Source organism: Pseudochaenichthys georgianus, chromosome 21 (assembly GCF_902827115.2).
Source record: "Pseudochaenichthys georgianus chromosome 21, fPseGeo1.2, whole genome shotgun sequence".
Classification (NCBI taxonomy): domain Eukaryota; kingdom Metazoa; phylum Chordata; class Actinopteri; order Perciformes; family Channichthyidae; genus Pseudochaenichthys; species Pseudochaenichthys georgianus.
Window position 1 is genome coordinate 28,572,051 of NC_047523.1, and position 16,546 is coordinate 28,588,596.

Here is a 16,546-nt window from a genome sequence, read left to right on the forward strand (position 1 = left end):
TGTGATGTACTCTGGCTTTAATGAGCACCCTGAGGCCACAACTGAGCTCACACTTCTAATGAATAATGTGTTACCTTGCAAATCTAAACATCAGCTTTGGAAAGTATACACCTACTGCAATTGTATATTGTTACAACAGCTTTGTTGGATTAGATACAGGATTTAAAACAGTAAAATTACATTTTGTGTGCAAACTGCCTTATAAATCGAACACTTTGAATGTTGTCATCATAAATATTAGGCCTATAATACAGCATTGCCAATTGTACTGACAATGTTAGCTCTGCTTAAACTTCCCCAAGAAATCTACAGCACAGGCTACAACATTACACTTACCAGACACTTTTGTCCAAAGTGACATTTTTGTGATTAAAACTTTAAGAAATCACATGGGGAAATGATAGGGTAGTAGGCCTACATGTAAATTAAGATTCCAATTAAAGCTGGGGTAGGTAATGTTGGAGAAACCAGCTCGAGTGCGCTAGAATTTGAAAATACACAGCCGGAAAAAATCTGCCACTTCCTTCCACACACGAACGTGCACATGACCAATGAGGGCACGAGATAAATTTGTGCACAGATGGAAGGCTGACAGGCAGGTAGGCCATCCAGTTATTTTAGCCGGGCCGGTTTCTCAAACTTACCTACCCCACCTTTAATCAATGAACTAATGATTTATTTTGGCATTGCCAAACTCTAACTCTAGAAGTGCTCTTCTTTTACCATTCATCATAACAACGGTCTAATATACAATAACAAAAACCAAAAGCCTATAATCATTTCCCAGCTAGGTGGAACGTTTGGATATTCATAACCAGAGCTCTAAAGTAACTAAGTTGATTTACTCAAGTACTGTGCTTAATTACAATTGGAGGGGCGTCCTTTACTTTAGTATTTCAATTTGTTGCTACCGAGCCTACTCCACTTCAATTCAGAGGTAATTCGTGTACTTTTACTCCACTACATTTATTTAATACCTTCAGTTACTTTGCAGATTTGGATTAATTATGTAAAATATAAACAACACTTAAATAAGATTTAGTCCAACCTGGAGTAAATTCACAAGCTACCCTGCAGCATACAAAGTAACTAAAATTAGCTGCACCTTTACGAGTTTTGATGCATCATTAATCTTAATCAGAACATAATGATATCATTCTGAAATGGACCAATCTGCATAATGACTTTTTTTACTTTTGGCATATTTTGATGCCAATACTTTTCTTCTTTTACTTGAGTAACATGTTGATTGCACGACTTTAGTATTCCTAAACTCTGGTACTTTACTTGTAGCCTACTTAAGTAGGCTACAATATCTGAGTAGTATACTTATTCCACCTTACTTCATAACCAATAACAGCGTGGCAACAAGAAGTTGCCACGCTGGCACTTTACGAGACCGTTTGACTTTTTTTTTTTCCCGTCTACCAACATAGGAAGAGTATTTGTTTAACTGTACTAACAGTGAGTGGGCTTCACCAGACTCAGACCTCAGACCCGGCACTGTTCTTCATGTTCCATGCTGTTCTTTCAGCAGACACTCCCCCATCTTGTGTCACACACACCCTCTGTCTGAAGAGGACAGGAGGACTGCTTTACTGCCACAGGCTGTTCAAACAGGACGACTCCACTGCCAAGGTAAATATTCCCCTCCTTCATTCACTTTCCAGCCGTATTATTTTGTCTCGCTTGTTTTGACAAAGAACGTTAACCAAGTTAGCAACCGTTGCTAATGCTTATCGAGATTAACGTTTACTTTGGTGTTAGCCTCACCTGCTAGCGGTTACTGGTTAGCTCCCCCTGGTTAGCTCCAGCAATGCTAAGGCTGACGCTTTGCTCCATTTAAGTGGGTTAAGAAGTTATTTAGGAAACACCAGTCGTAAATAGCGACCTGACAAACCTCTCATTCGAGGACGGGTGACGTTAGGTTAACGCTTGTTTAAGTAAGGTTGCCTTTGAGCAGTTACGTCAAGTTGTTTGGATAAGTTAGCAGAGGGTTTAAAGACATTGTTTGAATGACATATTCACATATGGAGGCTATGATAAGTTCAAAACACTATGTCAAAGTGTTTCTTTGTGAACGTTTATATGTGGCAGTGTATGATGTTTGAGCATAAGCAGTTACCCCAGCGTTATCACATTCACTTCAACAGGTACACGTAGCTAAAAGTATTGCAAACAGCAGCCCTTTAAATAAGACTTAAAATGTTCAGTTTTGGTTTAAACAGTTTTTGAAATTATGCAACAAGGACAGTTTTTTTTTAGCTAAATTGTATTTTTCCATCCCCTTTAGAGTTATATCAGTAATGGTAAAGACCACATACTAGAAATGCTATATTATGTAAGAAGGATAGATATACATCACATTATATATCACTATCGAAAACAACGGCCTCCAAAGTTGTATCAAAATCTCTCTGAGTTTGATCTAAAACTGAACACTGTAACATTATTGAAAGCAGTATTTCAAGGACTTTATTTTGTGCTGGTCCCGTACTTGCAACATGAATAGAATACACTAATTATAAGTAAGACTAAAATAAATGAAATAACTGTTAAGAAAGACTTAACAAGATGATAATATAGGCCTACAGGTAAAATAATACACTAAACATAATCGAGAACAATATGTACAGATGTGGATTGCACATGAAAAGGCACTATATTACACACAGTAATAAGAGCTTATTTTACCCTATGTTGAAGTACACTGCATCAGTTCTAACTCCATGTACTAAACACATTGCAAACTGAGTGTATATTGAAGTCCATTACTGTTGCCAACAGGTGGAGAGCTTATATGTGAGAGGAAATCAGAGGTGGATCACAGTAATAGAATATCCTACAATCCCTCATCAACATGGGGGCCATCATCTCACGGTGGAGGGTTTGTTTTCAAATCTTTTACTGATTACGACTTTCTGCTTCATGTTTTTGTAATACAAATGACATAATTGCACATCAGTTAGCAATAATTTTTCTTGTTAAAGATCCTGTTTAGTTTTAAACTTGTGTTTCATATTTAATAAGCTTTCAGGTTGCAGGCAGATGTAGGATTCTCACAAATACGGTTTCTACTACACCATACCTCAGGCCCACAAAGTGGTTACATGCAGATCTGCATTCATTATAACTATATTGATGTTTAAGCTAACGCTCCTCCAGTCACTACCACTTCTTGGTGTATTGGCATGCACAGGCTAACTTCATATTATTGCCAACAAAAGGAAACACATGACACAAAATATGCAGAAATGAAAAGACGAAATAGGAAGTTTTCACATGTTTTGAAGAAGTAGAATGTAAAAAGAACCATATTATTATGGCAAGTTTCATAATTTCTCTCTGATCTGGATTTCATAATTTTTCTCTTACAGGCTAAACCATCCACTGTGCAGATTTTGGAGGGAATCGAAAAGGTATGCTTGCCAAATAAATACTGCTTTTCTTTATAAAATGTGTGTGTGGATTGGTTAACATGGTATACATTTACCAAAGCACAACAAAGCCATTCTCTAGCTCAATATGTTGTCACTTTATTGTATCATGAGCTAGGTCACTATATATTGATATAGCAGGTTTGGTGGTAATTCTAACTACCGTAGTCTATTTGAAATAACCACATGGTAAAGACAATCTTAGTTTGCAATAAATACATTGAAAGTACTGAGTGTTTTGAGTAATGAGTATTTTTTAATTAATAAATAAGAAGTTCAGTGTGATATAAGAGATTATTGAGGAAAAAAACATTTCCAGCTTTACACTACATCTTTTTTTTTATGTATGCTCACACACAGTTTGATCAGATTAAGAGAATAATTTGACTCAACTGTAGTCAAGTGTTGATTAATCTTTTTGAAGTGAGTGGTAGTGTAAAGTGTGATTTCAAAACACCAAGAACATGGCCTGAGGTCGGATGAGTTCCTGCACGCAGAAGGGGCTGCCAGTCAAATTAATATGCATCTACCATACTTAAAGATAAACTACAGCTCCGAACAACTTCTTTTTTTTTTTTTGCAGCTGTGACTGTGTAACATTGTGCGCACCAAATGTACAGGGCCACTGTAAGAAAAACAGGTTTTCAAGCCCAGTGCAATACTACGCAATATTTTATATTTAGCCACCCACTTTTTTAACTCTGGACCCTCCCCAGGGGTCATGCCCCCTATTTTGGGAACCACTTGGTCTGTCTTTAAACGGCTGTCAATACAAATGTGGGTCATATTTTCATTGTTCACTTCAGTTTCCTCTGGCAAATAAATTGGAACACTTTTGGGTTGGTTGACAAGCTGTCAATTGGCCGTTGTTTAGTTACCACTTCAGCCACTTTTTATATGGAAACAATGCTAAGTAAAAACATGTTGTGTCAGCATGCATCTCTTGACCATAAGCAAAAAGATGTGTCAACAAATGCCAGATCAGCTCCTCATTTGCTGACTGACGGGGCTTTAGTGCTCTTCTACAGTTAAGCTAGTGTTAGGATATTTTTAGCAACTGCCCTTGAAGCAAGAGACACTACATATACACTGAAGAGGTCAGGTGGCATTGACGTTGTGGAGAGACAGTTTTTGGTTTGGTTTTGAGTTATCCTCGGGAAGCACCCTGTCACCTATTATGAAAGAAAATGTTGGCTGTAATAATTTTTGAATGTGCATGTTAGCACAGCATAAACACAAATGCATGCACGATAGACTGTATCGCTGAACACAAGAGCTGTTTATCCAGTACTGTGAGTGACAGACACACATGTTATAGAAGAACCATAGAGACCCATTCTGTCTGCCAGCTTTTTATAGAAGGGCTGAACAGCGCTTTAGCTCAGTGGTGTAACCTTCACATGTGAAACAATTTGTTAAAGCAGTTGAGTACTTGCATACATATTTGTCTATTCTGCCAGAAGAGAAGTTTGATCATGATTCGACCAAATTCTTTGTTAGGTAGGCTCCTGTTGTAATTTCCAGGTTTATGTTATACTTTACTGATATGTTCCAAGTCCTGCATTGGTGTTCACCGTCTAAAGTTCAACAGCTATTCCTGATAGAAATGGTCTACATTTGCATCTATGTAAAGACATGATGCACATTCTCTATGTTCAAGTGCCGTTACATAAGTGGTCTTAAATACTGGATTTGCTACAAGCTCCAAATATACTCTCTCTTTAAATATCTAGGGCCCAGCTTTACTGGAAATGCCTGCAGGGAAAATGAACATTAATGTAATGCTCTTGATCTGAGTGCAGAAGCAGGACATTTTACCAAGAGTCTCTTACTATACGATGTTTTGTCTCATTATGTATTCAGGATATTAAAATAAAGAAAACATTTTTGTTGCCTACCATAACAAGTTGGAACTTTGCTATTAGTTTGCGTAGTCTCATTGGTTGGCCATTGGACATTCCTTCTTTTTTAGAGTTTCTGCTTTAGTCATGCTTGCCTTTATAGCCATTTGTTCTCAAAAAGGTTGAAATTATGGTTGGGGGATACACTATTAAGAATATTTATATAATTTTATATCACAATATGCAAAACACAAGGTAATTGAATTGAAATCTACAAACTGTTCACTGTTATCTATTACATGATATTGAGCTCTAAATGTGTGTAAAACAATGCGTACTTATATAATGCTCATTTACCTTTCCCCCCACAGCATGTACAGACCCTTGAAGAATACAGTGAGAAGTATCAGAGGCAGCTGAAAATATGGGTCGGACGGCTGATTCTGTACTCGTCTCTCCTCTACCTGATCACATGTGTAGTTGTGTATTTCTGGTACCTGCCCGAACAGACGATGGGACGGCTCATACTGTCTCTTCCCTTCCTACTAGTTCCTTTATTGTAAGTGTGCAACATTGTCAATCTCATCTATACTAACCTGTTACTCCAATATAACCAATCACCATTGCTTTTCTCTCTTTCCTTCAGAGTTTGGTTACTTAGAAAGTTGCTTATAATAATTTTTTCACGAAGAACTGAAAAAAATAGTAAGATCCTTTTTTGCGATTTACACATTTCTGAACACATAAGGGTTATATTTTTTTATGTTGAAACCATAATAACTATAATCCAATACAATTGTTTTTTCCCCCTGTTTTTATAGATGAGAAGTTAGAAGATCTTAAAACACAAAAAAGGAAAATAGTAAGTGATTTGTTTTTGTATTTTTACATATTTGTCTAGTTTCACATGGATTGTTTTGATATGTGTGTTCTTTACTCAAAAGACATGAAGAAGACTTGTATAGTTCTTGCTGCTAACAAACCAAAAGCTTTGTGCACAGGGACAGAGTTGCCCCAAAAAACAAACAACTTACATTTTTCGTTGCCGGTTACATTGTAATCACATTCATGTATTGTGAAGATCAAGCACATACAATTTAAAACACTTTGTTAAATATGTAAATACCACATTCATTCATTTTTTGTTGTTGTATTCCCTCATTTACCAGTTTCTCCCATTTTGAGCCTACTGGCATCACACCTGGTCATCTATCTGCCCAAAATCATTGAACTAAAACACATTTTTTTTTTAAACGTAGGTATGAGTTTTAATGAGTCCATGTGTAGAAGCAACAATAGATTGCGGGGTAGTTGATGCTTGACGTCTTTAGAAACCCAAAATATTACCAGAGATAACCAAACGCCAAAACACTGAGTGTCAGTTTAAGATAATGGGGGCCTGTCAGTGTTGTTAAGAAACATGTTTTATCTTCTTGTTTTTTTATGCTTTATAGTTTGGACTCAGAATATCACTCGGTGTAGCAGTAGTAGTTATAAGGCCATTATAAAAATTGCACCGCTAGCATTTTGCAGATATTTTCTCCAATGTCCCTGAAATTACCCCTGCGAGCTTGAGAGATCTGCAAAGTGACGTTTCAGAAAACAATTGTCATGCATTTGTGGCATCGGATAAGTGCAGGAAATGTATTATAAAGCTCATAATCTCTACAGAACACATTGTAACTTTGATGTGGTCTCCAGTGGAGTGAAGACTTGCACTTCATTGTGTAAGTTACGCAGGAAGCCTTGTAGTATTGCTCTTATTGATCCCCTCAGCATTTTGCAGTAAGATACTTGCTAATCTAGGATCTGCACAGACAGCATCTGATCGGCACAGTGCATTAACCCAGTAAACCACTCTGCTAATGTCACTTTAATTAATAGCATTTAGCGCAGGAAAGAAATAAATCTGAGGAATTGCTTGTCATCCTCTATCAAGTCTAATAACTTTCAATAATTAGGGCTGATGGATTTTCACACTGTCCATTATCGAAGTAGTGAATGTAATTATTCTTCATATTATATGTAAACATTTAGAAATGTTGGTACTTAAATAAAGATGTACAGTTTAGAGAAGTTCCCCGTGCCCTTCTCAGCCATGTTTATTTGTAATGTTATGGTAGGTGATTCTAAGATATTAATGTGTGTTCATTTAACACCTATTAATTACATTAGGGGATCATCAAATAATTACGTGGCAATCGCTATTATAGGAATAATTTCTTTGTGCAATGCATTGGAAAAATGGTGTTGGCATTAATCCTATAATACCTTTTTAATGTCTTTTTTTCAGCTTGAAGAAGTTATGGAAACTGAGACATATAAAAATGCTAAAATGATTCTGGAGAGATTTGATCCTGATTCCAAGAGAAAAATTGTAAGTTATTCATTTTACTTACTGTAATTAAAATCGCATTGTCTATTTATTTTCCATATTCAACCATTTGCACTCCCTTGTTTTTTGTGTATAGGAGCTTGAATCCACTCCTGTGGGCCCTCAGATGACTCCGAAACAAGGACAAGGTAGCGATGAGCTTTGAATCCATCACTATTTTCTCCACTTGTCCTTTGGCCTTTCTCACGATTGTTAAGCAAAATGTGATCTTATCTGTTTTAGAGCTTCGCCAGCGCAATGTCATGCCAAAGACCCCCTCAGTGATGGTGAATCCTGCAAGCGGTGCTGCTGCACGCCCTCCTCCTGCCTCTGGGCCCACCTTTCCTGGACGATCTTCCCACTCTGCTCCAGGTGGACCCCCAGAGAGGGGCCTGTCGGCGATAGCTGCTCAGCAGAGCTTGATGAGGAGGCCTGTGACCCCGGGAACACCTGTTCCAGGAGTCGGTGAGTTACCTGCACACAGGGGGACCACACCATAATGTGGTCGATTAAGGTGTGATTTACTCTTCTTTGGCTCTGTGTCCCCAGTTGCTCAAGATTCTGTGGTGTGTGTTGTCAGCAAGAATGGTATACAGTATCTTATACAGTAGTTGGAATATGTAATTACCTTAATGTAGTCTTCAAATATCTAACTAGAACCGTTCTCAGACAAGTGTTACATTTCGAGCTTGTTTCAGAAATATGCCATACCCTCTGATACAGTCAGAATATTTATCTGGAGAGTGTAATGCATGCATATTTGGTTGCTTTTAGAAATGTTGAAAGCTTGCCAGGGAACACTATAAACAACCTTTCAAAGAACAGTTGCTAGACATCTGTGGAGTGCAGAGTTATTGCATATTCTATATAAATTATTTATGGGCTATGAACACTCAATAGAAGATGCAAATAAGTACCGGTAAAGGAAATGTGTTCCTAGAGGAAGCTGCATGCTGTAATTGCCATGTGGAATGCTAACTGTGAGGTATGCACAAATCACGATTACATTAACTATGATTAATTAGCCAGACCGGCATTTGTTCTCTGGGCAATGGCGGTGGAATCTCACTAAATGTCTTTTAATGCTTGGTGAAATTGCCTTTGGCATTGGGAACAACCTCGCAAATGGTTTACATGACTTGATGTTATCACCTGCTTCTGCCGAAAATTGAAAGTGAAAAGCAATTTGATACAAAGAGTCACCACAGAGTTTCCATATGTTGGTAAATTAATAACCAGCAGGATATTGAGACTCTGCCAAGTCTCACAGAAATGACCAGTCATCTTCCTATGATTGCTCTTGATGTTAGATTATATTAATTACTACTCACCAACACAGCAGGGATTCTGGACGTGCTTTGCAAGTGAGATCCGCTGCTAATTCATTAAGAAAAGCTGGCAGTTCTTTTTTGTAATATCCATCATGGTTTGTGCAGTAAACTGTAAATCTCAGCCTCACTCTTTCACTTAGTTTTTAAGAACCTGTTTAATGCAGTTTGTATTCAAGACTATGGACTGTGTCTAACAGGCATTGCGCTTTAACAGGGATGCACCCCCCAGGCCCGCCCCTGGCCAGACCCGTGGTCCCGAGGGACAGAGGCGCCATGGACAGAGTCATTGAGTATCTTGTTGGAGATGGCCCTCAGAACAGGTACACAATCTTCTCCAAGCAATACAAATATATACAGTTTAGGGCCAGTATAGTAAATGTATTAAGCTGTTTGTTTTCCAACTTATAAAATCGCAGTGCTGAATTATCTTTCCATGTTATTATGATGCCAGTCTCTACGTACTTAATTCTGTCTTAACTGGATTGTGTTTCCTTCCTCATAGATACGCTCTCATCTGTCAGCAGTGTCTGTCCCATAACGGCATGGCATTAAAAGAGGAATTTGAATACGTTGGTAAGACTTACAGAAACACAACGCTCTTTGTCAGTCTCCATCAAACACCGTGCCTTCATTTGCCCTCTAGCATTTGGCAGCGTAGTATATCATATAGCTCTTAAATGCCTCTGCCACTACCGACCCCTGTAAGCAGAAATGCAACAAGATTGAATATGCAAACCAGTGCTACACATCAATCTGAAGTGTTTATGCATCTCAGGCGTTTTCTGTCACTGCTTCACATTCATGTATATTAATCTATGTCTGTTTTGAGAATGCATTGGGCCAGTGACATAAACTATATGAACAGTGTTTTTATTTGTGTTGTTTCAGCCTTCCGATGTGCGTATTGTTATTTCTTGAACCCTGCGAGGAAGACCAGACCTCAGGCCCCCAGACTCCCCGAGGTCACCGGCGACCTGAAGATGTCCTCCGAGGCCCCCGTACCTCCGGCTGGTGTTGTCATGGATGGAGATCAATCTGTTTCAGGTGATAATGACACACAAGGCATATACCTCTTAAGTGTAATGGTCATGCATGCAATTGAATGTTACTTTTTGAGTACATTATGTTGTACAGCACTGTCCACTTTCTTCTATTTGTTTAAAAGATGTGCAAATCTTAACAACATTTTTATTTCTATTAGGTGAATCAAAGCTTGAGGATGTCTCTGCTGAAACAGACCCCCAGGGGCCAGACACTACAACAAGCACGGAGCCCGGCTCTGCGTCCGACGGCCAAAGCACCGAAAGCACCACAGACTCGCAAGATGTGTCCTGTGAAAAATCTGACGCAGAGCAAGATGTGTCCTGTAAGAAATCTGACGCAGAGCAAGATGTGTCCTGTGAGAAATCTGACGCAGAGCAAGATGCGTCCGCCATGGAAGTGGAATAAAACAGTGGCGCAGTGATTTCAAGTCAGGCTGGAACTTTATTTGTTCTTTGAAGGGATGAGATAACCGATAATTTATAAGTAAATTCCGTGAGTTGAAATGACAGTGATTTTCAACTTACAGTACAGAATGTCCTTTCTTTTGAGAATTGCTTTTATATTTCTAGAAATAGAAAATATTAAATATGAATTTAATATTTTGTAGCAACATCAAACATACCTCCAGTATGATTACACGTCCATCACATTATGACCTATTTTTGCTACATATATCTATTTTTTCCATGTTTTTTCCCCCAATTTTTTTGACTTAATTTCTTACAGCAGTCGATCGCATTTAATTGGAAACAAAACAAATATTTTGTGGGGCAAACTTGATTACGAGGGATATTATTTATAAATATTTTTCTATAATGCTGTGCCTTCCATGACACTGTAGGTTGGGGAACTCTGCAGCACCGAAAGTGTTAACCACATGTTTACATAACCATGCTACCATAATAGGAATGCACACATACAGTATGTATTTATTGCTCAAATGGAGAAAAAGGGCATTTATCTCGGTACTGTGCACCTGCCCTAAGTGCCTTATATTTTAAGTCTCTGCTTCAGAGTGGTGTCGATGAAACCTATTTACATATAGACAATAGTCACATTCAACTGTTTACAGACTGTATCTCTTTGCTGTGTGTCTGAATTCTTGTCCTTTATAAATAAAAATTATAAATAAACTTTTGAGAACATTTGTGTATGTATGCTTTGTATTACTACACATCCATCCACATAGATGCATTGTTTTCATAAAAGTACATGCCTACTGACATTACATTTTCTTTAAATAATTTATGCATTTAAAAGTGATTATTCACTAACATCAAAATATAAAAAGGAGAGGTCAAACTAATTCAATGGCTCCAATGTATTCCTGCTACCTTCAGGGTGTCATGTTTTTTATAACGCCGCCCTATTTCTTCTCTTGCTAGCTTCTCATCGAGGAGCATGTTTAAAGAGTCCGTTTTCATTAGCAGGCCAATTTTAGCTTGTGATCATTTTATTTTAGCTCATTGATCATTTCAGACAGCGCAAGATAATGGCGCTGACACGGAGCCCGACCAGTCTTGATTGCTTGACCCTCTTCATTTGCAACAAGAAAGTCATTGCAACTACAAAGTTGCTCACTGACGTCACATGACCCTTTTCCCCTGAAGATAGACCGTAAACTCTGGGTGAGGTCAACAGCCCACGTCTTCTATGGGTTCTGATAATGTATGTTTACAGAGATGTGACCTCCTGGGACTTGTAATGCATCACTGTGACATGACAGTAACGCCTGATTCCACCGCATGCTGTTTGAGGTTGACCTCTGACAAGAGCCAAACGGGGAAAAAATGGGACATCAATAGGACAATGTTTGGATTTTTTCACACCATTGGGAGGTTGCCCAATACATAGCCTGCACATATGTGCATGATCATAAGTAATATATCACAAAAGATATCTGCGCTGTGTGGTTTGAAAATGTATGTTTGAGTCATATTGTTGATTCCACAGCACTGAATCATTTCTTGACAGATTGTACCTTCACAGTCAGTACAATTATTATTTGTCTGCAGTTTTCAACTAAGTGTGACAACATTCAGTTTTTAATTTGTCTTTTTTAAATCTATTTAATGCATGAATAATTTCAAAGAGAGATAGGAGATCATCTGGCTGCTTTAAAGAAACAAACATATGTTCTCGGCTGTAGTTCAATTTATCTGCCTTTTTAAGTACTATCATTTTTATTGGCAAACAGAAGGCCTATTTAGACAATCAATATTTGGAATGACCTTCCAACTCTCCGGTCAGGTTGTTTATTCTGTAGTCATTTTCTGCACCTAATTGTCATCTCAACCTACAATTCAGAGGAATACTGTTTACATAATGTGAAAACAAAAGATACACCCAGGGGTTTGTGTCCAAACACTCACAGGATTACATCTGGATTGCTATCATGGAGACACTAATTGATTTTCAAGGATGACAAATGACATACAAAGCCCCAGTGCCAGGGTAATTTTGAGCAAGCGATGAAAATGTACAGTTGGGCTGTCCCAAGGTTCATAGTTCTTTTCATACTCATCTCTCACATGTGCATTCGAGGCCACTTGACTCAAATTTATACTGATCTTTTATTTATACCCAGAAAAGATAGCAGATAAGAAACATAAGTGTTCTTGATATTGTGTTTTGTCATATCTAGCAGCCAAAGATTGAAATCCTGCGAAACAATTTTCTGTAGAAATGAAAGAGCGTGCCCTTCTGAACCCTGGAGGAAAATAACCCCACGGTGCGAAGCAGAATATGAAACAGAGGCACGGAATAAGTAAAATAGACAAGTGCACCAGGCTTGTCACTTTTCCATTTGCTGCCCCCGAGTGTGAGCACTTCAGAATTCTCCTCATCTCGGCGAAGACCTTCATCGTTATGCTCTATCTACTGTACTGAATGAGAAAAAAGTGAGACAAAAGCAATAAAGAAGGGACTTTTAAACATTTACCATGTTTCTGTCCATCAGGAAGTAGAATGCAACAGGAAGAACAACAAAGTCATAAATATACAGCGAAAGCCATTGTGCATTGGAGGCGAAGCGGAAAATGCTGAGATGAGTGTCATTGAAGCAGTTTAACACGGTTGTGATATCAGACATCACGGTTGGCTCTTGACAACAGCATCATTACACAGTAATAAGAGCACAATCTCCTTCAGAGAAGCATTAAAATCAAATTAGATTATACAAGAGCTTGGCTTGATGAGCTGCGAGGGGAGGATCTCTGGTTATTACAGTAGCTCTTTAGCTGCTCGGGCTTGAATTGCCACTTGACAAAGTTGAGCCGCTTTTCACAAAAGGTCATCAGCTTCCAAGAAATTAGTTTTTGAAATTCAAGTCATTTGAAACCTACACACACCCAGATGGATGGCTTTCCATTTCTCTACCCCCCCACATTCAATCTGTCAAATCACAAATGCATGCTGCTGAATACATGATGCCGGCAATAAACCACAGTGCTGTAGTTTAAACTGGAGTGACATTCAGGGATCAGGGAGCATTGTCATTCTCCGTCCTATCTTGAACTCATTACAGCACTGAGCGATGACATCTGTTTGAGCACTCATACGGTCTGACAATTATTACTGCAAACAATCCACTGTTTTAATTTAATAATATAATAAACCAGAGGACAACACACTTTGGAAAGACAGGCTATTCATGAACATGTTTCAATCATAGTATTAAAAACCTGCATAACTTAAAATTAGGGTCAGCTCCTCACACAGAAATATAATTCATTTAGGCTGCTTCTACTTTTAATGTTGCTGTACAAACATAATTTGTATGGTTGGAAATTGATGTATTGATTAGTTTTATATAGTGTCAGCAAAGAATATGCCCTTGGAATCAATAGCATAAAAACAAGGTTGACCTAAATTTACAAGTCCTGTCACACGCAGGATAATAATTCAATTATAGCGCAGAGTCAAAGCGTGAAAGATATTCGTTGTTTTTGTTTTTCTTGCTATTTTACTAAAGTATCACGACACAAGTAACCACCAGAAACAGAATAGGAAAGAAATGGAAGGCCGAGACAACACACCCCTGCTACTACCTCATGTGGAAATCAAAGCATCCTGCAGGCAGCAGGTTCATTTTATAGCTTCATCTATTACCACACTGTCATTGTTAATTGTCTTATTTTTACCTCTGCAGGATTCTCCAAATTGGTCCTATCGAATGTGACAGGAGGAAGAGCATTAAGCATCTGACAAGATGATATCTAAGTTCAATTTCCTACTCCTCACCTGATTTATACCTGCAGCAGATCATTTTCCTTTCTGTCATAAAGACCTCTATAAATCAGTGGTGCTTATGGAAGCACTACAGAACAGGGTCTCTGGATTTGTATCCCCTGTGTTTGCTATTAAGAAGCCATTACAGCCACATTTTCCTCCTTCAAACAAAAATGATCAAATCTAATACTGGCAAGATTAGAGAGATAAAGAGAAAAAGCGCTGGCAGGGCTGTTCAACACAGTCGCCCTATCTAAACAATACGCTCTAAACTCGATAAAAACAGGGCTTTTTGCTGGTGACACCATTATCCATCTGTTTGGACAAAATTGCTGTATCATGGTATAAATCTGCGATACAAGTGACATATCCTCTAAAATAAAAGGGAACATTAACTGCTCTATCTTCTAGAGGCCATGGGACTAGCTGGCTATAAGCTCAGTCAAGTGTGATGGCAGTTATACTGTGTTTTACTAGACTGCAGACAATTATACTTTGCTCCTCTCCCCTAAGAAGACAAACTGCCATGGCTTCAGCTGAAATGATTTCAAATAGATTTTCCAAAATGTCTGTCGCCAGATTGCTTCCATACATTATTTCACTTAAATGGAGAGAAAAAAAGAGGGAGCAAATCCACAAATCAATCACAACAGCCCACTTTACCAGATGGAAGGACGAGAGCTTTCAGAGAGAGAGAGAGAGAGAGAGAGAGTGTGTGTGTGTGTGTGTGTGCGTGTGTGTGTGTGTGTGTGTGTGTGTATGTTGAAGACCTGCAGAGAAGGACAGTTATGGGATGTGCACAGTCCTGCTATATGTGTCTCACTCATCTTGAAGGATGACAAGTATCTACGTTCAATGGTGAGCTGGCAGGGCTGTAAAAGTGAAATAATGTGTAATGAACTGACCCGATGACTTCTTGAGAGTTCAACAACTAGTTCATATAACCGATCATGTGTAATCAATTAAGAGGAAAGGAACATATTATTTCACTCAGGCAACACAGGCAACACACACTGCTCTAAAAAAAACCTAGTCTCTGAAAAAAATACTCAATCTGTATCCAAAATCAAATACATATGCATAAAAACCCCAATAAATAAGAAAAATAGTCTAAATATTTTTATTTTGGTCAAAGACTTATTTTTAAACAAATAATGGGTGGACATAAAAAAAGGCTGATTTGCTTTAAAATATTCTATGAAGTATTAGCATCATAATAGGCTATTTAAAGTGCCAGAAGTAAAAGCAGGGTGCTAATTGTTCAGAATGAATTCAAATTAGGAGTGCAATACTGTGTTAATCACTTTAATGCTGCAGCTGGTAAAGCTGGGGATAATCACATTACTGAATATATTGCAAGCGTGTCTGCAAGTTATCTTAATTTATAACAATATAACATTATTTTAATCTTAAAATGAATAATCAAAATTCACTATTTTATTAGGTCAATAAAATGGAAATACAAAAATATCAGATTAGGTTGTGCCACAATCGAAGAAAGAATTAGATTACAATGGAAAGAAGCAGCTATGTTTTTATTAATTAGCTCTCATTAAATGTGCATGCTTTTAAAGAAAAGCCCATCCTATGTAGCTATAAATATGCTATGTTTATGGGCGGGGCTTGGGTTACGTTTTGTGTAACTTCAATAGATTTAGAATGTACAATAATAAATATATAGCTAACAAATATATAATGCCAATATTAACAGCTACTCCTAATTAGCTACCCACTTGTTTTTTTACTTTTTAGACACAAAATAATTTTTTACAATAAAAAAACAATACACACATAATAGTATAACTAGAGATACAACAAATACAAATCATTGGATAACTAGTCGTCAATCACATAGTCAGTCAATGGCTAAACCCCGCCCCTTTACCCGACATTGAATATGGTTGGCTGTTGACTTTAGGAGTTCATGCTGCAACGCCAGGTAGGCTGTATACGACATTTCTAACATGTTGAAAGTCCAAAATAATTGTATCCATGGTTACTCAAAACGGGCAGAAAAATGCTGGTTTCAGACTGTCAACTATGCGCGAATTGCAGCTCAAAATATGTGACTGCGTAGACATTGCGTGTGCCGACTGCGCGTGTCCCTCTCCTCACCAACAGGTGTTCACACTCCAGTCTGGTTGGTGGCATACGCACTTGTAGTTGTTTGACCGAGAATAAGAAGAAACGGTTTACAAATTGATCGGTTGTTTTGAAGAGAGATCAGTTTGAGGACATTTCGGCTGTTACTGTCATGAATGTAACTTGTCTTTAACGGAAAACAAAGAG

At 38.0% G+C, this 16,546-nt stretch overlaps 1 protein-coding gene across 1 annotated transcript; it reads left to right on the plus strand.

Annotated features, from left to right (window-relative positions):
* The first annotated feature begins 1,402 nt into the window (after positions 1–1,402).
* On the plus strand, positions 1,403–11,128 carry lnpa (limb and neural patterns a). Its single transcript, XM_034110739.1, has 13 exons — positions 1,403–1,638; positions 2,788–2,887; positions 3,378–3,419; positions 5,650–5,837; positions 5,925–5,983; positions 6,100–6,140; positions 7,572–7,655; positions 7,750–7,801; positions 7,896–8,117; positions 9,198–9,303; positions 9,486–9,556; positions 9,872–10,027; positions 10,185–11,128. The coding sequence occupies exons 2-13, from the start codon at positions 2,861–2,863 to the stop codon at positions 10,430–10,432; spliced, it is 1,296 nt and encodes a 431-aa protein (XP_033966630.1). The 5' UTR covers positions 1,403–1,638; positions 2,788–2,860; the 3' UTR covers positions 10,433–11,128.
* The last annotated feature ends 5,418 nt before the right edge of the window (positions 11,129–16,546 follow it).

Bases quoted from the DNA above. Each gene is read 5' to 3' on its own strand.
- lnpa (XM_034110739.1), top strand. From the start codon at position 2,861: ATGGGGGCCATCATCTCACGGTGGAGG. The intron at 5,984-6,099 runs GTAAGATCCTTT...CTGTTTTTATAG, and splicing joins ACGAAGAACTGAAAAAAATA to ATGAGAAGTTAGAAGATCTT. The intron at 6,141-7,571 runs GTAAGTGATTTG...TCTTTTTTTCAG, and splicing joins AAACACAAAAAAGGAAAATA to CTTGAAGAAGTTATGGAAAC.